This window comes from Protopterus annectens, chromosome 1.part1 (assembly GCF_019279795.1).
Source record: "Protopterus annectens isolate FY-2018-M chromosome 1.part1, PAN1.0, whole genome shotgun sequence".
Lineage (NCBI taxonomy): Eukaryota > Metazoa > Chordata > Ceratodontiformes > Protopteridae > Protopterus > Protopterus annectens.
In genome coordinates this window covers 1759187799-1759214315 of record NC_056726.1, presented here as the reverse complement: position 1 = coordinate 1759214315, position 26517 = coordinate 1759187799, and the positions used below count along the sequence as shown (strand labels likewise).

The 26517-nt window shown below is 36.6% G+C and overlaps 1 protein-coding gene across 1 annotated transcript in view; it reads right to left on the bottom strand.

The window, feature by feature from the left end:
- MAP3K6 (mitogen-activated protein kinase kinase kinase 6) overlaps positions 1 to 26517 on the bottom strand; it is a 1891200-nt gene that overhangs the window by 1640970 nt on the left and 223713 nt on the right. Inside the window, exon 2 of the mRNA XM_044084347.1 lies at positions 11750 to 11889. Coding sequence (XP_043940282.1) covers positions 11750 to 11889 — 140 coding nt within the window. The remainder of the gene's footprint in view (positions 1 to 11749; positions 11890 to 26517) is intronic.

Below are 26517 nucleotides of genomic sequence, written 5' to 3'. Positions count from 1 at the left end.
ACAGGTAAATGCTAAATGCTGTCAGCTTCTAGCAATGGGGGGGTTTGGCCTAGGAACTAGAAATCAAGTGACCAGAAATGATGTCATTCTGCAAGCTGTTCCAGCAGTAATATTTTACATATTAATCTGAGAAGTCTTTTTGTGATACAGAGCATTCTGCATTATGTCCTGGACCTGAGAACAACAAGATCCACTCACCACATCTGCCTTGCTCTAATGAAGTAAGTTTCTAGGGAACAGTATAACTATCTTAGATACAGTCAGGAAAATAGTAAAGCTTAATTTAGATGTTTTTCTTTATTTGTGTGAGCCTGTACTGCAATGTTATTTTAAATATTTCCTGTGGTTTTGAACTCTGACGTCACTGTGAATACATATTTAGTATTGTCGTGTTCTTTTATTATTTATTATTAAATATATTTAAACCTTTCATTGTGGCTGATCTGTGTAGAGATATTTAAGTTTTGAGAGTACTTGCATATTTATTTGGCGACACTTTGTGGACCACTTCTAATGGCCTTGCTCTTGGTCAAAATATCTTTTGTATTAGTAGTAATATTACACAGTGAGATTGGACACCCTTTGTTAAGGGCTCTAAAGTTGCTGATAAGGAGTGGCTGGTGGCAGTAATAATTGGATATAACCAGAAAACGGGTGGACTTTAATAATTGGCTTAAACTATGGTGTCATTCAAAGGGGATCCAATGTCTGTCTGCCTGGGATGACATGCTGGACAAGCCACGCTGCTTATGAGGGGCGGCTTGCACCTGTCACCCCTGGGGTTCCGGATTTTGGCAAAGGCTCTTGCCACCCCCATAGTGCCTTTTTTAGGCAAGGCTCAAATTCTAAACCTACCACCCTAGATCACAAAAAAGGAAAAAAACTAAGGGTAATACTGCTCAATGCCAGAAGTCTCAACCTCAAGATGCACGCACTCGAAGCCCTTCTCAGTATGGAGAACATCGATGTCTGTGCTGTGACTGAAACCTGGTTCAAGGCTCCTGACAGCACCCCGGCACTATCAGGTTTTACCTCATATCATGCATTCCGGCCCCAAAATCTGGACAACACCAAGAAAGGAGGGGGGGTGTCCATATTCATCAAAGACACCCTCACCTCAAGGTTGGTGGCAACGCACGATGCATCAGAGACCATCCATGTGCAAGTAACCGTAGGCAAGACTGCTCTGCAGTTTGTAGCATGTTACAGGCCACCCTCTCAAACTCAGGAACCTCACACAGCTTTCCTGAAAACACTAGAGGGGATAAATGTATCCCCAAACACCATCATACTGGGTGATTTCAACTATCCAAATATAGACTGGGATCACTACTCAAGCCCCAACACTCTAGCCCAAAGGTTCTTGGAGTTCATAAACTCAAATGCCATGGAACAACTGGTCACCATCCCCACTAGAGGAGAAAACAAACTAGATCTCATCATCACGAACATGGGGTCACAATGTTCTACACCAGAAGTATACCCATTATTGGTGAGATCAGATCATAAACTAATCTCACTGGAAGTCCACATCCCGCCTCCACCCTAGATAAAAAAGACCACAGTGAAGAACTTCTCAAAAGCCGACTTCACACTTCTAAAGACTGGTGTGGTCTCTTTCAAGGCCCCCAAGCCTGCGGAAACCATTACCCAAACCGCTGAATCACTTACAAATGCCTTCTACCAGCACCTCCAGGACTGCATGGATCAGGCAATCCCAAACAAAACAAAGACTCTTTGTACCAAAGGCAAGCGTCCAGTCTGGTGGACCCCAGCCATAAATAAGCTCTACAACAAAAGAAAGAAGCTACTACAAGATAGAGCAAAATCCGTAAAAGGAAAGACACCCCTGATCATTATAAGTAAAAAACTAAGATCTCTCATAAAATCATCAAAGGCAAATTTTGAGAGAAAAATCGCTAAGGATTCAAAAGACAATCATAAGGCCTTTTTTAGCTATGTTAGAAACCTGGGAGGAAACTCCCAGATTTGCTCAGAATTAGTTCAAAATGATGTAAAAATCACTGAACCTACAGACATTGCCAACATACTGGCTGACAGGTTCAGTGCAAATTCCCCCCCCCCCCCCCCAAAGGAGAGATATCTATACCAGAGGATTGTAGCCCTCCAAACATCTCAAATGCTCAGGTGAGAACTGCGCTCTCCAAGGCGAAAAACACAGCATCCATGGGACCAGATGGTGTCCCCGGTTGTGTGCTCCACGAACTCAATGAGGAATTAAACCCGCAGTTAGGGCAGCTGTTTAATCTTAGCCTCACCTCAGGATACGTACCCAAGGAGTGGCGTACAGCAACAGTGGTCCCACTCCATAAAGGAGGTGCCTCCACCGACCCCGGAAACTACCGACCCATCAGCTTGACAAGCCTGGTCTGCAAAGCCATGGAGAGAATCATAATGGAACTCATAAATAAAGACATAGGGGACTTGCAGACTTTGGATCCAACCCAGTTTGGCTTTGTCAAGGGCAAATCATGCCTTTTAAACCTGGTTGACTTTTTCAAAACAGTCACCAAGGCCATTGACGAGGGCAAGGCAGTCCACACAGCCTATCTTGACCTGGCAAAGGCTTTCGACACAATACCCCGCTCGGGTATCATTGAAAAACTCACTAGCCTAAATGTAAACCCATACGTCACAAGATGGGTTGCAAACTGGCTAAGTGACAGAACCCACAGGGTCAGAGTTGCTGGCGCCATGTCAGACTCCAAGCCTGTCACAAGTGGTGTCCCACAGGGCTCAGTCCTGGGCCCACTCTTGTTCGGCATCTACTTTTCAGAAGTACAAGCAAACACAGGAGGATTATGGCTGACAAAGTTTGCAGATGACTGCAAACTGGGAACCATAGTTGAAAACCCATCTGACACAGACATCCTTCAGAAAGGTCTCATAGAAACGGATAACTGGTGCCAGAGCCATGGCCTAAAGTTAAACGCCAAAAAATGCATAGTCATACCCTTCGGGAAAAACAAGGTTACCCCTAGTTACCATACAGGTGGCAATCCACTAAGCACAGAAGAGGTTATCAGGGATCTGGGGACCCAGGTAGACAGTAGCCCCTTGTTTGACACTCACGTTGCCAAAGTAGTTAGGAAGACCTTCTACATTTCCCACCTGATCATGAAGGGATTCACATCTAGATCAAGGGAGGTCATTGTTCCCCTGTACTCATCACTCATCAGACCAATGATTGAGTACAATGCCCCATTCGGAATGTATCTGACCCGACACCTGCAGCAATTGGAAAGGCCCCAGAAGTTCCTCACCAAAAGGTAAAGGGTCTCAAAAATATGTCTTATGCTGCCCGACTGAAGAAACTACAGCTCTATTCAGTCGCTTACCGTCTGCTCAGAGGTGACCTATGCCTGACATACAAGGCCATGTCCAACCCGGAATTAATGAACATGCTTCACCTCAAAAAATCTAAATCCATCAGAACTACAAGGGCAAGAGACTTAAACCTTAACATGGCTATTAATAGGACGTGCTGGAGGGACAGATTCATCACCCAGAGACTCCCTATGCTGTGGAACAAAATCCCGATGCATGTGAGGCAGAGCACCTTGCTGGCTTTGTTCAAGAGAAATCTTGACCAATGGATGGGAGATCGCAGGTATACCCCAGGGATAACCTCAGTGTCACTGCTTGACAGAGGCACAGCAAAATAATGGGCATATTATCCTTCAAACTAAAGGGGTGGCGAAAGCCACAAAACTCTGGGCTAGGCTTATAAATGCCCTAGGGCAGATAGCCTAGTATAAACCTATGAACCTATAATTACTTTATGGTCTGGGCAGAAGGGGCGTAGCTAGTAAACCTGTGCCAGCCTTTCCCAGGTGTGTGTGTGTGAATATAGTGTGTGTGTGTGTGTGTGTGTGTGTGTGTGTGTGTGTGTGTGTGTGTGTGTGTGTGTGTGTGTGTGTGTGTGTGTGTGTGTGTGTGTGTGTGTGTGTAAATCAAACCTCAATGAGTGTGTGGGTCAGCTACTTGGGCAGGGCACGAAGCAGTGGTTGGACATAAAGATTACTGGAGGTCTTGGCTTGGTCAATCAGCTGAGATCTCAACTCTATAGCTGTGGCAATGGGGAGTCATATTGTGGATCTGGAGAAAGAGGGAGAAACCAGCCCCAGACTGACTGTGGTCTCTGTGTGCACTTAAGGGAAACTGCACTTAATGAAGTGAGCTGCATCTGGAAATACTGTGTGTGTACTTGTCATCCTCTCAGTGAACGTCCCCCACTGTTGCCAGTGGTGAGGACTGAGGCTCCTTGATTACTGGTTGGCAGTGGTGGGTCATCACAGAAATCACCAACGAACAAACTCTTTATCTAGTTATTTACTTACTTAACATTTTTATAACTGGGTATGTGAACTACATCCACACACCATAACCTGCATGAATTATGACTATTTATCACTTGCCATTAAGGCAAACAGATTCTATCTAACTTTATAAATAAAGCTGCATCTTCAGTAGATAAATATTTTCATCTGAACAATTTCAAAAATGAATATCTGGTTCATTTAAACTTCTCACTTCATGCAACATATTTTTCCCAAGGAAATTTGGGTCTTTTACCATCTAGACAAATTCTAAATGAAGTAGCTGCCACCTTCTAAAATCACCTTTCATCCTCCTTGTCAGCTCTTCATACGTATCAGTCATTCAGCCTGCAAGTGTAATACCCATCAAAACTACCATACATTTCATAAAAGGTGATTCTCATAAACTGTCTTACTAATGCCCAATGCTATAGGAGGGTACATAATTCATTACAATAGTCCTTATCTTGGTTACATTAAATTTACAGTCAGAGAACTGACTTAAGTGCACAAACTTAAGTGCACTATTTTTGGGGGGACAATGAAGGGTTAACAGATTTTTTTTTTTAATAAATTGATTTATAGAGTGGATTTTATTCATTATATAAAGAGCAAATGTTATTATGGCAGATGATTCTGATGAAGTCTCCTAGCAGGAGATGAAAGCGCTTAATCTGTCTATTGTTATATAAGTCAATAAATTAGTTTTTGGTGGAATCCGTCTTGCGGAATTACTTGAAGTGGATTTGTACTGGGTTGTTTTTGAACAGTACAATTGGATGGAGGACAGCCTTTATTGATATCTGGACCAGTGTTTTTGTTTTTTCTTCGTTTGGTGTTTGTGCTTGTGGATTACAAGTTTTTTTTGTTTGTTCATTGTCCGGTTCTCTTCTTATTAATGAGCTTACCCTGCCAACTCTTCTCCTTATCTACTGACCTGTTAATTTCCACAAAAACATTATGGCAGGCCTATTCATTCTCTAGGTGCACGGGTTAAGTGCACAAACTTACTTTTTCTTCTCAGTCCCAAATCCCACTGCATGCTTGTTAGCATCCAGCTGTTGTCATGAAAGATACTGAATGCATAGGCACAAACCCATACCATCCTCTTGCCCCTAGTGGACATAAATTGGATAAAATGTAGTTATATTGGCTAAACTTGTAAGGGTTTCTAAGCCGTTAGCCTAGTAATCTCCTATGAACCTATCTAAAAAGCCTCTGATACATGTGACACCTCTGCATGATTTCAGCCCCTCTTTTAAGACAAATACCTCCACGTGATACCCAGTATCCACTGGGAATTCTACCACAGACAGTATGACCCTCCTCCATGAAGACAGGCAAGCAGGCATAAGCACAACTCACAACTACTCCATCATGGATTAGACCATTTTAACAATTGATGCAAGGAGAAATGCTGCCGCCCCATCAGCTTCAACAGGCACCCAAGCCACAAACTGATCTCATTTTATCTGGGTGACAGTCATGATCCCACTAAGTACTGTGTTATTCACACTTTCCAACCTATTTCTTCTCTAAGAATTTCTGAGCTGAGTCAAGTGGCATTCATAGGTTCATAGGAAAGTAGTAGCCAATTAGTATGTAGACCATTACATGCCTAGCAAAAAAAAAAATCTAAAGTTCCCTCCAGACACAAGGCTGCCCATCTAATTATCTACGCTCACTTTAAAGGTGGTAAGGGTGTCACTTTGCTTAACATGTAGTGGAAGTTTGTTCCACAGGTGAGACACTGGGATGTGAATCTATCATGCCAATGTGTGTTATTTATCTGCTGATGAAGGTTTAGTTTCTTTAGCCAGGTATTTGAGGTACCATTTGTTCTGCCAAGGAATAAAAGGTAAAAGAGAATTGGATCTTTCATGGCTCAAAAGCTAGGTGTGTATCTCCATGGAGGAGCCTATAAAAGACTAAATACACAGACAGGGCCGCTAATTTTTCTTAGTTATGAATCTCTTTGGTCTCTCAAGTTCAATAATGTGCTTCGATAACTACATACCAAAAGATGCACTATATTCAGTAATGGATTTGATAAGTAAAGGGGAATACAGACGTCTCTGGATCTAGTAGAGATGCCTTCTTTGGATATAGCAGAGATCTAGTAGAGATGGTTTTGGAAATTAAATGAGCCAGATGGAAGGATTTCTGAATAACTGATTAACTACTTGATGGTTGCATAAGGCATACAGTAGAGAGTTGATTATCCGAATGTCAATTATCCGAAACGTCAATTATCTGAACGCAGTCTTCCAAAGTTTTCAGGTAGGAAAAATCCTAAAGTATGAATATGTAAACATTATACGTATTCGCTTGTGTATGTTTTTGAGGTTGTACCCTGCTTGCGTGTGAAAAATATTCTTTATTGTCCACTAGAAGATTTTAGAAGTTTTTTATCCCGTTCAATTAGATATTTGATTATACGAACAGTTTTATTACCCGAACTACCCTAGGTCCCAATTAGTTCAGATAATCGACTCTCTATTGTATCAATAAAAGTGCCTAGATCCTGTATGATTGTGTCTGACTGGAAGGGTGTGTCACTTATATGGTATGTGAAAATGTTTTGTTTAACAAAATGAGCTATGCTTCTTTTCTTCACATTTAATTTAAGACCATTTCCCCTTGCATCAATTGTTAACATGGTCTAATCCATGTTGGAGCAATTGTGATATGGGGAAGATCAAACAACAACATCCAGTTTACAGTCGTCTGCAAACTTAGATAACCATGGGCTGGGAGTACTGGCCTGCAGGTCTGAAAAGCAGATAACAAATAGGAGAGGGCTTAATAATGAGCCCTGTGATACATCACTGTTAACATTTTTGCTTTCAGGCGGCTCCTATGACTCTAACCACTTGGGTTCTGTCACACAACCATTTAGCTATCCATCCAACAACATAAGTATTCATTTTCAGATTTACAAGACTGTCAGTTATACGTACAAGGAGAATACTTTCAAAAGCCATGACCAGGGGATGAGATGTTGTATGTACTACATAGCTACTACCCATTGCTTTGGGTACTTTTTCAAAGAAGTTAATAAAATTAAAGAGGTAGGACCTACCTTTGACAAACCTGAAATGATGAGGGTCCAGGGTTTAGAGATTTTCAATAGCCAGATTAACGAGGGCTTACATAATACGATCCATAGCTTTATGAGCATTAAATATGAGGCTAGTGACACTAATAGGTCTATAGTTACCAGGCTCTGTGTTTATACCACACTAGTATAATGACACTGCAGTTGCTGTTTTGCAAACTTCAGGAATGCAGTCAGTGGAGTGTAATACATTACAGGGGTAGACTAGGGGTACAGATAGGACATATTTGGTAATGATAATCAGGTAACCTGGTATACTATCAGGGTGCATAGAGAGGGTGTTCTTAGCTTTTGAGAGGGCTGAGAGACCTTATTCCATAATAATTAAAAAGGGGGAGGTTGGGACTGTGGAATCTGTGGAATAGGAATAACTGTGGGTGATGTAAAAATTACACTACATTTGTTATCCAGGATATTAGGTATTTCTCTCAGGTTAGAGTATGCAGAATTACTGTGAAATAGCTCCGAGTGCTTCTATATGTTAGTTTTTAACTTTCTAACATAGTTAAAGAAAGATTTGTGGATATGTTTAAGTAGCTATTTCAGGTTCATACTCAGTTTAAACTTCTTAATGACTCCCTTAAGTTCTTCAATAGTTTGCTTACTTTTGCTCTTATGGGAGACGTATAAAATCTCTTATAGCAAAATTGTTCTCTTGTTATATAATTGATTTATGCAGTTATTCCACAATAGGGGGTTGTTTTTAAATTTCCCATTGTACTTGGAGTGGGTAGGGACGACCTTAGTAATTCAGATATTTAAGTGGTAGCAGAAGTCAGAGGCATAAGCAGCAGCTTTAGCAATGTGATCCATCGGAGGAGGAAGATTACAAGCAGAATTTTGAAGTCAGCAAGTAACTAAAGGTTTCCTTTTGAGAAGTCTCTAAACATAGAGGTATTTACACAAGAAATTATCACCAGCTGTAAAGGAAAATACCTCTAACTTATGGTCTGATTTGGCAAAGCAAGAGGGGGCCAAAGTTGTGAGGACTAGGTCAAAGACATTGGGGTCCCTAGTAGGACGTCCCTAGTAGGACGGTTAACTGTCTGCAAGAGAGAGCATTTATAATGTCAGGTAAGAGTTGGACAATCCTCCCATTGGCAATGTATGTCAGCCAGTTTATTGGTGGATAGTTGAAGTCTCCCAGCAGAAAGGTATTGAGCTTAGTGAAGATTTCAGCTAATGTGTTAAGACAACTACTGTGCTCAGAAGGGGACATATAGGGTGTTCTATAATGAACTATGCACAAGGCAGTAATTAGTCTTGTTTATGGTGACTTGAATATCTAAGAGTTTAAGTATGTTGTCCTGAGAAGGCTGTTGTGAGGTGATGACATCCTTAACAAATACTGATCCCACACACACACACACACACACACACACACACACACACACACACACACACACACACACACACACACACACACACACACACACTATATTCAGAAACAGAGGGAGTGCTCTCATTGCTCTGAAACCATGCCTCTATAACAACACGTGTGAATGTGTTCAAGATGACAGCTCTCACACAGTAGATGCAACACACACATACTTTTACCTGGTGAGGGATATTATTTTGCTCCTCAATTCAGGTTAAAGGATTGCAAATTAAGGGATTTTACAGTCACTAACTCATCTAGCTACAGCTTTGGTTTTCACCCAGAACCTGTAACAGTACTCCCGCTTGCCCTCAGCTGAACAATCTGCAACAGACAGAGAGAAAGACATCATGACACTGACCCACGACTGCAAAAGCTGCAGGAGCAGTGAATTATTTGTTTGTGTCTGTGCCATTATTAAGTCACCAACCTACCATGTCAGAGCACAACAAACCACAAATACTTTCTTACATAGCCTCTCTCGCCTGAATTATAAAAGAGTTACAAAAATAAATGAATAAATGAATAAAAGCAAACTGGGAAAATGCATAACTATGCAAACAGCAAACAAAAATAATAAACAAATACATCTAGAAAAACTGTATGTCATTGTACACGATGTATGGCTTGTCATGGGGTCTATATTATATCACTGAAAGCTTAAAAAAGTGAACGATGAATAATCAACCCCATGTAAGTGAAAGCTTACAATCTCGACAGCTCAGAAGCGCAATTTTTTTTCCAAGGGAAAAAAATCGCTGTTCCAAAAGAAAAAAAAAATTGAAAGAATACATAAAGTGAGGGGCTTCACCCCCCACACATCCCCCTACTTAAATATACCAACTCCGAGATCGCACTACAGTGCTGAAAACAGCCAAGCAAATTCTTTCCCTGGGAAAGAATTTGCTTAAAAGCTAATTCGCTATTTTGCTTTTTCGTTGTTTTAAGCTCGACCAAGACGCATTCGATAGAATGCATCTTCGGTCATCTAATAGGAACCCTTGCCATGTCCTTGTCTGCAGGACTAGGTGCCAAATAATCACACAAAAAAGTTTAAGCAATGATTAATCATGCATCATTTAACTACCATGATTAAGTAGTGATTAATCATGCATTGTTTAACTAGCATATGATTATTTGTAATTAAATCATCTATACTCCCAAAACATCACAGTCCCAAAGAAGCAACACTATAATGGCTGTAAAACACAAACTGATTCTCTTTGCAGGCCTCACATACCAATTTCAAGGTTAAACACAATTGGAGAAAAGGGAGAAGGAGGAAAACAAACTAACATTTATATTACCCCTCATTTCTGAGTCCTGCAAAGCACAACATATATGACTCAGCCAATTCTGACAGTCTGAAATGTCAACTCATACAGTAAGTGACAAACAGTAGGTCCCTTCTCCCCCAAAAAAGTATTGTATAAATATGTTACTTACACATAACAAAAAGATGTACTTCCTGAGAAAAAGACCTCTTTTGAATATAGCTCAGTTTTATCAATGGGATGATTTTAGCGACTTTCTGGCTAGCATTAAGTCTGTCTTACAGAAAAAATTTTACTATTGTATTTTATCTACTTATCATCCAAGCATTAATCATCTTTGTTACAATGTGTTATTTCTCTGGTCTAATGCATGATAATAAGTCAAATCCAAAGTGAAAGTAAAGGAACTCCTTGCTACAGGATGGAGGAATGAGGATTTTTATCTTTACTAATATGGACATCCATTTACATTTGTTACTTACCTTAGATGTTGGGGAGAGAAGGTTGGATGATGTGGGGACAGTGAATCATGAAGTGTAGTGGAGTAGCAAGGAGGAAGTAAGGATAGCTATGAAGAGGATGAAGAATGGAAAGGCTGTTGGTCCAGATGATATACCTGTGGAAGCATGGAGGTGTTTAGGTGAAATGGCAGTGGAGTTTTTAACCAGATTGTTTAATGAAATTTTGCAAAGTGAGAGGATGCCTGAGGAATGGAGAAAAGGTGTTTTGGTACCAATTTTCAAGAATAAGGGTGATGTGCAGACCTGTAGTAACTACAGAGGGATTAAATTGATTAGTCACAGCATGAAGTTATGGGAAAGAGTAGTGGAAACTAGGTTAAGGTTAAGAAGGGACATGACGATTAGTGATCAGCAGTATGGTTTCATGCCGGGAAAGAGCACTACAGATGCGATGTTTTCTCTGAGAGTGAGTGTTGATGGAGAAGTACAGAGAAGGTCATTCCTACTATTTCACACAAAATACATTTTACTTAGACTTTTAAAGCAAGGGTGAACTTGACAATCACTTCCAAAATGGTAATAAACATATGTATTCCTTGGTATGACAAAAGATGCACTAATGAACTGATTCAATCATCATCATTATGACTGCCTTTCAGCTTTTCCCGGTTAGGGGTCGCCACAGTGGAAGTCCGGTCCACTAATGATTGGCAGTGGACCTTTATGGTGCCGAGTTGCCAGCCCGACTCCCAACCTTCAAGGAAGGCACACCCATTCACGCATGCACCTACCTGCATGTCTTTAATGTCACTTGATTGCAGGGAGGACATGCAGACTCCACACAGAAGGTGCTCCAATGCAAGTCTGTTAATCTTCACTACAGTTAGTAGGAAATACTAAAGGTAGCAAGAAGAGAATGCTGACTTACAACAACAAATGATTGCAATGGACAGCAAGTGCACCTCTGCATAACAGGTTGTATTTGAAAGACTAAGTGGCCAGCTTATGCCTTGTGTGTTCTACCTACACAAACACCTGTCTTCAAAAATACATTTGTTTCTTGATTCACATTTCACCAACTATTCACAAGTAAAATTTCAAAATTTAAAGAAATAAAGCACTCCCCAATGCCTAACAATAACAGATAGCTGACTCCCCAAAACACTATATTCACTCACCTTCAGGACCTGCATGTCACCGAGATTTTTGGGGCAGTACAGAATGATGTTGTTGTTCATGCTGAAACTTTCTCGAACTCCCAGATGATAAAACAACGATGGCTGGCAAAAGGGGTCACTCATCTCTACTACCACCACATCTGAAAACAAAACACGAAATGGCAAATATTACAAACTGTGCATACGGTGAATTCAGTACAACTTGAACATAAGAGTCGCACTTCATGCAAATGACGTGTGTCTGTGTGTATCACACACACACACTCGTATGTGTGTGTGTGTCTGTGTGTGTGTGTGTCTGTGTGTGTGTGTGTGTGTGTGTGTGTGTATATATATATATTTTTATATATATATATATATATATATATATATAAAACTATACACACACACACACACTTACATATATATATTGTATACGGGTTCCAGACAAGCTAGATCTAATTTTCACTAATTCGAAATAGTGCATGGAATGCTCACTGCAGCGAAAGTGCACTTACGCGAAGTTCAGTACAACGAATGGGTTTTGTACTGAACTTCCATGCAGTATTCATGGACCTTAGGGTTAGGGCATGGGTTATAGTAAGGGGATAGCCTACGGGCTATCCCCTTACTATGACCCGTGCCCTAACCCTAAGGTCCGTGACGACTGCAGCTCAGTGAAGGATGTAGCAATGTCCTCCACTTTGGTGCGATAGTCACAAACCTTAGGGTTAGGGTAAGGGGATAGCTTTACTAACTATCCCCTTACCCTAACCCGTGCCCTAACTCTACGGTCCATGACTATCGCACCATAGTGGAGGACATAGCTTGCTTTTTATGTCCTCCACTGTGCTGCAGTGTTTTTGGTGAAGTGCACTTACGCAAAAGTTCACTTTCGTTAAAGTGAACTTTCGCAGAAGTGAGGCTTCCGATTACAAGTTCGAAATAGTGAACTTTCGTTCTTCTAATAGGAATCCATTATATACACATATATAAACTGCATACATACACACGCATATATACAGTGAATATAAAAAGTGTACACACCCCTGTTAAAATGCCAGGTTTTTGTGATATAAAAAAATGAGACCACAATAAATCATTTCAAAACTTTTCCCACCTTTAATGTGACCTATAACCTGTACAATTCAATTGAAAACAAATTTGTTAAGGGAAAAAATATTTAAAAAAATGTACAATACACTGCTTCAGTAATATGCACACCCTTAAACTAATACTTTGATGTGTGTGCACACCCTTAAACTAATACTTTGTTGAAGCACCTTTTGATTTAATTACAGCATTCAGTCTTCTTGGGTAGGAGTCTATTAGCATGGCACATCTTGACTTGGCGATATTTGTACTTCACCAGACAATACTCCTGAGCTGCTCCTGAAAAGGGATACTTGTGTTCAGTGGGCTGCCCCAGACTGTTTACAAATGCGTTTCACATTTGTCTTCTGAATATCTGCTCCCTTCACATAGACACTAATTGGTTCTCCACTGTATGGAATCTGACTATGAATCCCAGCATGGCTCTTGTAGTTTAATGGTTTGCCAGGTGTATTTTCACTAAATTTGAGTTTCAATTAAATTAAAATTTACTCTGTGGAACCTGGTCGGACATTCCCAGTCAACAAATGATAAATAAATAAATAAATAAATAAATAAATAAAAATACTGTTTCTCATGCTAAGTCTATTTTCAGTATGAGACTGTTTTGTTTAATTTAGCAAATAGCCATCAGTGTTTGTGCTATAAAATTTAAAATAAAAATTTTAAATTTAAATCCAAATCTCTGTAATCAGTGTAAAAGTAAAGAGAACTTGACAGGTTTGAATGGTGTTTATGGTAAATGGGGAGAGACAACCAAGAAATGGGACACTGGAATGCCTTGTGGGGTGGGGGTGGGGGTGGCTGGTCCATTAACCTGCTTATGGCCCCATTTGAAAATAATTTGGCTCCAACCACACTATACTTGCTACATCTCATGTCTAACTGTGCAAACTGATGAGGCGTATTAGAATCCTATGATCCTAAGTTTACATTTCAGTGTTTCATCCAGAAATGCACTGCCTGCAGCTTTTAAAGAATAACTTGCCTGTGCAGCATTAAAAATATGGTGAGCTGGTGAGTGTTTCGCTTCACGTGCTAAACTAGTGGAATGCTAAACTAGTGGAAAACCATGCCAAAAAAGTAACTCCAAAAAGAAGACAGCATGCCATTTCACAGAAAGAAATCACAAATTTAATGATGAAGCTGGGGTTTTCTTGCATACTGGACAATCTATAAATTGACTAACACATTCTCAATCTCTACCCTCAGCACGACATTCTGTTTTTTGTTTTATACAGTATCTCATCTGGCTGATTTAAATGCATATAGATTCCTTTCTCTCTGATGGTCTTCAAAGCAGCATGCATTAACTATGACAATATTTTACATCCACGGGAGCCCGCAGGATTTTTGGAAGGGGGCTGTAAATCCAGAGCCCCACCACACAGCCCCCCCCCCCCACACACACACACACACACACACACATATCCATTTCAGTGTCCCATTGCTTGGCTATTTCTTCTCAGTTGCCATAAACACTGTTCAAAACTCTCAGTATGCATACTGTTTTATACTTTACTTCTGCAATGACTAAAGATATTTAGATTTAATTTACAACATTTATTTCAAATTTTATAGCACAAACACTGAGACATTTGCTAAACAAAGCAATAGTCTTACAAGGAAAACAGACTTAACATTAAAACTTCTCTGCCTTTGAAACCCACATTCAAAGAGAATGTATCTGGGCAATGGAGGGTTAAGTTTACCTTTGGGCTGTTTTCACATCATAGGCCCCTTTGCACACATTTTTAGGACCATGCAAAAGTACTGCAATTCACCTTCCTGACTGTATTAATTATAATATATAATAATTGAATTACATCCCTTGCATGATACAGCACCACCTGTTAGAGTGTGTTTGAAATTTATAGTTTTGAACATTTTTCCAGTAAGCAGTGAAACAAAACATACAAACCAATATTGATAATGCTATCCATTTCAGAACAGTTCAACCATAAAAGACCACTCAAACTGATGTCATTTTAACCCACCAATAACAGTCAATATGCAGAATATCTCAAGAAGTAAGTCATCTGAATAATTCCACATTAAAGACATCTGTAACTAATGAATAGGTTGTTTCTATAAAACAACTTTATATTTCAGTGTTTCATCTACAAATGCAGTGCCTGTTGCCTTTGAAGAATAAATTGCCTATGTTATATTAAAAGAAATGTTAAGCTGGTATATTGCAATAGGGAATGGGTAACAAGCTGAAAACGAGGTTCAAAGTTACTAGGTGTCTCATCCAAAGGAGGGCATACTAAGGACTGCAGTACCCCACCCCTTAAAATACAAATTTACAAGCTGTGGAGGTAGAAGCTACAGCCCTCTGTATCAAGACGCAAGTACGCAACCTGCTGTGCTACTAACACTGCTTTAAAATTGTATACCACAATAATTATACAATTTGTGAAACAAAACAGTTGCACATTTTAAGCAGACCTACCATGAGCAGCAGTAAACTTCTCTTCCCTTGAAGTTCAAAATTCCTTGAAAATGCACTTGACAATAAATTCCACCTGCTAACTCTAACTAGGTCATTTCACTCTCTCATACACACACACACACACACACACACACACACACACACACACACACACACACACACACACACACACACACACACACACACACACACACACATACACATCTTAACCTGTTAGTGCAAGAAATCTGGACAAAGCCTAAAATAAATAGAGACAGTCAGATTATAAATATTGCTTTGATGAATTTATAAATTGCTAGAATAACTGGATTTGTGTTAGTATGCCTTTTTCTAAAGGATATGACACCTAAAACTCAAAATGTCTGTCAATATTTAGCAACTGCAATCCTTTTTAGGTGGAATATAGGGCAACAATCTGGATAGCTAAGAGGTATACTACCTTCTTCACACACACACACACACACACACACACACACACACACACACACACACACACACACACACACACACACACACACACACACACACACACCATACCTGTCAATCTCTTAGTCATGCTCCACTGTGTTAACACACACATGCCCTCAAACTGGTGTGTGACTTGAACTGAGGTTGTTTGTAGCTCAGATGTGTGTCTCACACAATCACCTTGCGGTGGAATGGGCACTCTGTCTGTCCACATCAGTGACAAGAATGGGTTAAATATCACGTCACGGTGTCAGGTGTACATAAATAAAAAAACTGACATTACAAAAGAAATATAATAAATAATTAATTGGATAACAGCTTTAATTGTCAATAATTAGGATCCATGAAGCCCCTGAAACAGTCAGTTAGTTATGAGGAAGACTGTTCCATATCATAGTGCAAGAACTAAGCATGCTTAATAAATTCATTGACACGTGCCCTAAGAATATTAATCATAAAGAGAATTTCTTTTTTTTTTTCTTTTTTTTCAAAACAAGTTTATTGTTTTAACATATAAGAGAAATATCATAACAATTTTATACAAATAATTAAAAATAGGTATTATTATAATATTCAACAAAACAACTAAAGTATTTACAAAGACATCCACTACAATCAGATCAATTAATTAAACTAAAATACTGTGCTATTGAAATTAGAATTTTTTTAACAAATTTTGTAAATTATCCCATACAATAAAATGTGATGTTTTTCTAGTTGTTCTCATTCTAATTGTGCTTATTTCCATATGACACATTATATTCATAACATTTTTAAATTCATTGAGCGAAGGAGGTGTATCTGAAATCCAATTTCTAGTTATTATTTTCCTAGCCACTGCTAGTATAGACCATAACAAGGGAAGCTTAATCTTTTAACACATTGAGGTACCGGTGTGTTGAATAATATAAGAGACTTAGAAATAATGAAATTATCTGTAAAAGAGCCTGCAAAAATTCATTAATTGACTTCCAGTATTCTTTCAACTTCATACAGTCATAAAACATATGAGCCCAGTCAGCATTAATTTCTACATTACATCTCTTACATAGATTATCTTTATTATTAATTTTATTCATCATCAAAGGTGTATAAAAGATCTATGTAAAAATTTCCATGTATAAAGTCTCCAGACAATGGAAGATGTAGTTCTATAAGCAGATTCCAATATATATTGTTTATCTTGTTGAGTTGGTGGGTCCCCATTAATAGAGGTGAAATAATTCCAGTATGAATCTACATTGTAAAAAGTTTCTTGTCTGATAATTTTATGTATATATGAAAGTTTACCTTTATCAGAAACTTTATGCTGTAAATTTATTATCAAGTAATCAATCAGTTTTGGAATAGATTCTTTAACTGTTATAGACATTAGATCTATTCTATCAATGAGATGTTGTCTAAAGATCTGAACCTCTAACCAGCAAGTTTCTCTTAGATCAAATTCTTGTTTTAAGAAATCTAGATTTTTAACTTTATTATCAGATATCAGCTGATACCAGTACTTTAGATTATTATCTATAGCTAAATGAGCTCCTTCAGAAGTAGATGACATAAGCATACCCTGAGTATAAATTACAGGCCATACAATAAAATTCCATTCCCTATACTTAGGGTGCATGAATATAAAGTTACGATAACTAATAATAATATTTAATGGGTAACAGACCATATGTTTAGGTGTAATAGGTGAAGTACAAAATTCCTTTAGCAACCACAACATGGAGTTATTTATAATCATATTTTTATGTGTTAAGGAGATTTTCATGAAGTGCATACTAATTAGCTCCCAATAATCTTTCCATTTTGCGACATATGACCGATCTATTAATAAAGTAATAACTTTTATAATAGAAGAGATAATATATAAATTAAAGTCTGGAAAAGAAATACCCCTTGAGACCAGCTATTAGTATGTTTCTTTAATGCAATCCTAGGTCTATTAGGTGCCCATAAGAAATTTAACATTAGTGTATTCAGTTTCTTGATAGTTATTTTTGTAGGTGAAAGTATTATTGATTGTATTAAGTATAAAATCTTGGGGAATATTATCATTTTAATAATTGTAAGTCTCTCCTCCATAGTAAAAAACATATTATTCCAGGTATTAAAAAGATTTTGTATATTAAGAAAACAGGTATTATAGTTATTATATATAATAGATTTAATATCTTTAGATAGTATTATACCTAAATAAGTTATCTGACCTGAGTTGGGTACATATTTAGTAAAATCACTAATGAGAGTATTTTTTCGTGTATATATAGGTAGTATTTTAGTTTTTCTTCATTGAATATTAAACCAGAAATACTTTTAAAATTCATCATTTTATCAAATAAAGACTGCATAGAAGAATTAGATCCTGCTGATGTAATTAGAACATCATCTGCAAAAGTTGAATTTTGGTGTTGTATTTTCTTCTATTTCAAAACCCTCTATGTCAGTACTGTTTCTAATCAAATTAGCCCAAGGCTCCATTACTAAAGTGAATAATAGTGGAGAAAGTGGACATCCTTGCTTTGTACCTTTAAGAATGGGTATTTTTGTGAAACATATGTTCCTACCTTAATATAAGCCAGTTCCTTTGTATAAATGCTCAATTAAATTTACAAATGCATCAGAGAAATTTGTGCATTTCAGTAAGGTAAACAGATAGTCCCAACTTACTGAATCAAATGCTGAACCTATATCAAGACTAATAAGTGTTAAATCTTTCTTTTCCTATTTGCAAAATCAATTAATGTTAAAGTTCTTCTTATATTATCAAAAGTATTTCTATTTACAATGAAGCCCGTCTGATCTATGTCTATAATGCTGGGGATAATTGTCTTCAATCTATCAGCAAAAATACTCATAAACATTTTATAATCAACATTAAGTAATGAGATGAGTCGATATGAAGAACATCTAGTTGGATCTTTATTAGGTTTTAAAATTGGTGAAATAAATGTATATTGCCAAGATGGGGGGGGTTATTAACTCAGTTTGGGCCAGAATAAAAACCTTATGTATTAATGAATATGTAGTTATAGAAAGGATTTTATATATCTCTGGTATAATACCATCATTACCCGGTGCTTTGTTTGATTTAAGCTTATTTATTTGTGTAATAACTTCTGTATATGAAATACTCTTGTCCAATAGTTTAATCTGTTGTTTATTAAGCGTTTGATTCATGTTTGTGGTTATAAACTCCTTTATTTTATCTTTAGGTTCCATGTTAATGTTGTTATGGTTAATCTTGTGAAAGTGATTTCTAAATTCATCCAGTATTTCTGGTATACTAGAAACATTCTTCTTTTCCTTAGAGAAAAGATTTCTTTGATATGGTTTTGTTTATTCAATCTTTTGTTTTATTTTTAAGTCTATGTAAGTATTTGGGGCTTATTGAATAAGACAAAACTTGTATTCTCTAAAGTTATTTTAACTTTATGAGTTAAAATTTCTTTGTATTTCTCATTTAGTTTGTTTATTTCTTCAATAACTTTCTTGTCCATAATATTTTCTTTATTATTATGTTTATAAGAGTCTAGTTTACTTTGAATATCTAACAAGTCCTTATCCCAAGATTTCCTTTTGTTATTATACCATCTGATACTTTGTCCATATAGATATGATTTTAAGGCATCCCAAACATAGACAATGGAGACTTCAGGAGTATTATTTATGTCTAGAAAATGTTGTACTTCTGAAAGTATATATTCTTTATAGTCTTTTAGCTGAGTTAAGTATGCTGGTATCCTTTTGATCTGAACATTATGAGTATTTTTATCATGAATTCAAAACAATTGAGTTATGATCAGATATAGGACATGAAATGATTTTGGAATTAATTAAATCTGTTACCATCTGGTTAGAAATAAAGACCCTATCTATTTTTGAATAAGTTTTGTATCTGTTAAAAAAAAGGTGTATGGTAATGATTTTGACTCTATCTGATTATTAATATCATTCAAATGATAAGAATTAGCAAAATCATTTAAATGTTTTGCATTAGATGTAATTCTTCTTTTCTTTATAGTGGTAGTATCACTTTCATGTAGTATACAATTAAAATCACCAGCTAAAATAATATCCCCTACAGAGAATGATATGATCTTATCAATATGATGTTTCACTGTATTAATACCAATTCCAGGTATCCAATATACATTAATTAAAGTGTAAGTCTTCCCATTAATTTGTATTGTAACCATACAAAACATTCCTTTGTCATCCTGATAAGACTTAATGGTTTTAGGAATGGGCATACTTTTATTCCATAAAATAGCCACTCCTCTTTTTCTGAGTGTGCTCTGAACTAACCAATACTGTATACTTATTAGTGGCTAGTTTATCAATATCTTTTTTCAAGAGATGGGTTTCTTGCAGGAAGACTAGATTGGCCTTGTGTAGATTAATGTATCTTATTAGGCTTGCCCTTTTACACGGATTATTCAATCCATTAATGTTTAAAGAAATTCCTTTTAAAGATGTCATTTGGCATTTTTAAAACTCAAGAATCTTATGATCAAAATAACAAATAACAAGATAAATAATGTTACATCTCCTCTTTAGGTGTACCTTTAAATATAGCTGTATTTATTAAATCTCTTATGGGATTTTGTATAGGATTCAATTTTGTTTGTAGTGACAATGAGTGTACAAAATATATTGTGGATGTCAAAACTATATACATATAACAATGAACAAGTGAAAATAATGTAAGGATTAATCCTTGCATCCTGCCTGTAGTTGAAAACTCCAACTTAGAGCAGTATTTACTACTCAAGTTAACCCCCTACCCTAAGCAGCAGTACCTCAGCTACCACCTTATCAATTTAATACTAGTTATATTTAACTGAGGTTAACAGTTTTCAATTCAATTATCTATCAAGACAAAACTACACATTTGGTAAAACAGCATCATATAAACTAAAATAAACTTTTTTTTTTAAAACTGTTCATACTATTATATAGATCTATGTAATATATAACACTTGTATTCTAATAGCATTCAAATAATCTTAATGTTAGAAATCAAGAGGAGAGAAAATTATGTTCTAACATTCATTTAAATCAAAAACTTTGGCTAATATGATTCAGACATTACATGCATTAAGATGCATCTATTTTCTGTCATGTGAATTCTATCAACAGCTTCCAAAAAATCTTGAATTGTTTGTATATGAGCATTTACTTAAACTCATTATTGTCAATAGAGTAAAATACTGTATTCATAAAATTATTATAAATCATATTGCATAGTTATGCAGATTCTCAGAAACACTGCGTTATTAAAAAAAAAAAGCCATCACACACATAAACACAGACACACACATACATATACACACAGACATATACACACACACACACACACACACACACACACACACACACACACACACATACATATACACATACACATATATACATACATACACACACACACACATACACACATATATATATATATATATATATATATATATATATATATCTCACTGAGTTGTGTCTTTGTAGAGCACTATCCTACTTGCTGTCCCTAGAATAAATCTGTCTGCTTTATACAAAATAATGCACAGCAAACACATATTAGTAACCAGATTTTACAATCATGCTAACCTACTGCTTTAAAATATATCACATGACATTTCTTCCAGAATAGAGTTATAAGATTATTTATGCTTGTCAATCAGATGAATTAAATGAGTTATAGTAAAGTATATGTTTGGGACACAAGTTTTAACACAGATTATTATGCTACTGTTAAGTAGATTTTCAAAACATTTAAATAAATGTTTCATTTTCTATGCCTTCTAAAATAAGATATTTACTTGCTACAAGAAACTACATAATCTAAACTCATCATAACTGACACATTTTATGAATAGAGTATTTTCCTGAATCTGTGGTGTGTCAGTGTGATAACCTTGTCAATGTTTATACTAACTGCTTTCAGTTTCTCTGTGAAAATTCTGTGAGTGAAGCTTCTGAAACTCATGGACACTGTGCATGAGACAGCCCACATCCCAGATTGTCTCCTTAACATTTTGGCGGAAACTTATTAAAACTTGTGGCAAACATTCATTTTGTCAATAGAGTAAAATATTGTATTCATAGAAATTATTATAAATCATATTGGATAGTTATGCAGATTCTCAGAAAAAAAGCCATCACACTCACACACACACACACACACACACACACACACATACATACACACACACACACACACACACATATATATATATATATATATATATGATCTCACTGAGTTGTGTCTTTGTAGAGCACTATCCTACTTGCTGTTCCTAGAATAAATCTGTCTGCTTTATACAAAATAATGCACAGCAAACACATATTGGTAACCAGATTTTACAATCATGCTAACCTACTGCTTTAAAATATATCACATGACATTTCTTCCAGAATAGAGTTATAAGATTATTTATGTTTGTCAATCAGATGAATTAAATGAGTTATAGTAAAGTATATGTTTGGAACACAAAATTTTAACACAGATTATTATGCTGCTGTTAAGTAGATTTTCAAAAACATTTAAATAAATGTTTCATTTTTTATGCCTTCTAAAATAAGACATTTACTTACTACAAGAAACTACATCATTTAAACTCATTATAACTGACATATTTTATGAACAGAGTATTTTTCCTGAATCTGTGGTGTGTCAGTGTGATAACCTTGTCAATGTTTATACTAACTGCTTTCAGTTTCTCTGTGAGAATTCTGTGATTTGAAGATTCTGAGGTAGCTCAAGGACATTGTGCATAAGACAGCCCACATCCCAGATTGTCTCTCTTAACATTTTGGTGGGAAACTTATTAAAAACTAGTGACAAACATTCATTTAGCAGTGTAAATGCATCTAAACATGACAGAACCTCCACAATGTATTCCACAGATCATCACAGCCTCTATGCAAGTGAAATTAAACTCAAAATTACCAACAAGCAATAAAACTCAGCATTCTTCTCCCAACTCAATTTTCATACAAATCCTATTATTCACTGTGCCCACACAGTCAAAACATTTCTATATATTAATAAAGAAAAGAAAAGAGAGTAGAAAATAAAAGGAGTGAGGCAGAAATAAAAATGTAAGAGAAAGCTGTAAGAAGTATATACAATGGAATGTTACTTACTGTTTATATTAATAGAGTTAAAAATAAAACATATTATTTACTCTTATTTAGTTCTGATTATTATTAGTTAAAGCATGACAGATTATTTACAAACAAGCATAAGCAGTATAATCAAGAAAGTATAATTAGAAATAGCATTTGAAGAACTTATAAACTTTTACAAGAAATAAATATGTTATTATTCTATTAATGATATTTTCATTACTGTTCTCTCCTGCCCTCCCCACCCTTTACCCACTACATAATCTAAATAGAATGTCATTGTTTAAACAAAGAAAATAATAAAAGAAGAAGGAAAAAAAAGATAAAGATAAAAAATGTATCAAATTACTAACCTTACTTTTTCAGAAAGAAAACAAATCGAGTCACAGCCTGCCATTAAATCCTCAGGCATTTTGACTGGTTATGAAACAAAACATTTCTTTGCACATAGAGAATAACTTTGATTAAATCTTTTCCAAAATATTTGTGGCTTTCTGGAAATGCAGGAACTATATTCAAAAGATTAATAATGAACTAAAATGATGAGAGAGAAAAAACATATAACAAATCATTTGTTTTAGTCTCTTCTTCTTCTCTGAAGTCTTCCAGGAAGCTTCAGTTGCCAATCTCTTTAATGAAGAACTAGCCCATTCCATTTCTTCTATTTTATCCAAAATCCTTTTTCTTTGACAAACAGTAAAGCAGAGTCTAAATCAAAGACCTTAGGACCATCAGGAAGGAAGATTTTAAGCTTGGCAGGAAACAGAAGGTATGTTTTAAACTGTGCTTTTCTAAGCTCCCTTATTAGTGGCAGAAAAACTTTTCTTTTAGCAATTACCATGGAAGAATAGTCATTGTCAAGACACACAGTTGTCTCATTAAACTTAACAGGAGCTTTAGCCCAAGCAGATTTAAGAACCATCTCTTTATCAAAAGATGATAGAAATCTAACTATAACTGATCTAGGATAGTTTTTGTTAGAGTTAGTATTAGCTATAGATCTATGTGCTCTTTCGATACCAAAAGAGAATGCTTCTGGTAAATCTAAAGTTTTAGGGAGCCATGTTGTTAAAAAGAAGTAATATTGTTACCTTCAATATTTTCTGGCAGTCCAAAATCCTAATGTTATTGCCTAGATCTATTTTCCAGGTCATCCAGCTTTGTTTGTAAATGTGTATTTTGTTTCAGCAGAAACTCAATGTTGATTTCCTCTTCTTGTATTTTATTTTCCATGTCATTCACAGCTTCTTCTATGCCTGTCATCTGGATCTTCTGTTGTTGCAGGTCCATATGTAACAAGTCTATTTGTTTTGTAGTTTTTCTATGAAAGTGTCTATTTTAGTATCCATTTTATCCATCTTAGCAGTAAGTTGCTGGACTATAATTATCAGAGACTGAAGTTCTTTCTTGATGCTAGAGTCTTGAGAATTTGTCTTACTGGAACTCATTTCAGACTGATAAACTGACAGGAAAATTTCCAAAGTAATTTCTGACAGGAATATTATTAAGATTTCCTTTCTTTTTTAGATATAGTTCAAGAACTATATAAAACAAACATATTTAGAAAGAAAATTACTTCAAGAATTAATTTTTTAAGTAATTAATTCCTGTCAATGTAATGAAATTGGTGGAGCTGAAGAAATCTGCTGCTATCCTGTGTTCATCCTTGGCCACGCCCCCCCATAAAGAGAATTTCTGATGACTTTAACTTCAATTCATTCACCTTAAATAGGAGTTGGGGTCATCTGTCTGACAACAAGAAGGCCATGACACACTCATCTAAACATTATGGCTGACAAAGAAATTCTGAAAGGGTTTTTCTACTTTTTCGCAAAGTGGAATACTCTCAAATGAAGACGGTACATTGCAGGTACACTCCCTATATTCTTGGTATGTTTGAGATTTTGCTCTGTAACAGAAAAACGTTAATTAAGCTTTTTGGCATTAGCCTTGTTTCAGCCTGTTCAGTTAATCAGCCATCTTGTTTTCAACCACTCCTAGATCTCTCCTTAGTGCTGAGTTTGCATGCAAGAAGAGGAATCATTCATTAAACCAGGCCTATAATTTGCCTGTACTACAGAATTTATATGCAATGAGAGGCATTCAGCATTAATCAAGCCCTCACAAATTCTGGCCTTACTGCTGTGTTTGCATGGAAGGAGAGACATCATTCATTAAACTAAACCTCCTAAATTCTGTCCTTACTACTGAGTTTGTATGCAATGAGAGTCATCATTCATTATAAAACAGCCTGTAACAATATGTATAAGATCACTTTTTTATGAGGCACAAATCAAGTTCATCGTAAAGTGACGTGTTCTGTAAGAGGTTTGAAGAAAATACAACAAGACAGCTTTGCAGCCACTGACAGCCTCAGATAGAAAATCTGTATATGGAGTACAACTGTATTTTTTTCTTTTCCATACAGAATACAAGACAGTATGCACTGAGTTCTTCATAATTATCCCCCTATATTTTCTCCCTGTTTTTTTTTTACATGCCCATATCATGTTTAGACTATACCACAATGAAGTAAGAACATGCTCAGACTGTGACACAACCTTATCAATAATGTCTCACAAGTTTGATCTACCTGCTATTGCTAACCCCCGCCAATTCCACTCTTTTTCCCTTGTATCACTCCATGGTTTAGGCCATAAACACTTACAGCTCCTCTTCAGTGCTCTTCCATTCCCACCCTAACCAGTAATCAAGACTTAATCCCCTAAAGTCCCCTCTCTATCCGCCTAGTCAGTCATGCAGGATAAAAAGGTGTTGATTCGAGTGACTATAACAATTACTTCTACTTCATCAGACTGGTCATTCAGGGAAGTCGACATTTTCCTGTGTACTACTTGCCTAAGAATTCTATTATTGACATCACTTTCACCATGGTACGGTTCTGAGAGGGGCTACATCTGGGCACTAGAACAAATAAAACACTGTGTAACAAACATAATAAAAGCATGTAATAATCTGTAAACATTTTATTTTACACTGGGGGAAGTCGCGGTGATGCAGCGGTAGCGTTGTTGCCTCACAGCAAGAGGTTCTCCCATTCGATTTTTGGCTGGAGTGCCTTCTGTGTGTAGTCTGCATGTCCTCCCCACGGTCGAGTGGCATTTGAAAGACATGCGTGAATGGGCGTGCCTTCGTTGAAGGCTAGGCGTTGGACTGGCACCTCGGCACCGTAAAAATCTACTGCCAATCATTAGCGGACCGGAGTTCTGCTGTGGCGACCCCTAACAGGGAAAAGCCGAAAGAAGTACAACTACAACCTGGTGACTAGGGGAAACTACTGACAATAATCTCAAGTGCTCCGCTTTCACGTTTTGGTGCCAAACTTGAAGCTGACAATGATTCAGTTAGTGGAAAATAAAATACCTGGAGCTTTTTTCTTGACTGTGATGATCTTTGATCTCAACGTACTTTAAGTGCTGCACACACCACCACACACAACAAATCCGATAATCTGAGCTAAAGAGCTCTTTCTGGTCACATAACTCATTCCGTTCACTCTGTCAATCTGGATAACACTATGCAACTGTCAACCGTCGGAAAGGGAGATGCAGTTTGAGGAGGAATTGAGGCTCGTCATATGCATCATATGACTGCAATCTCCAATAGC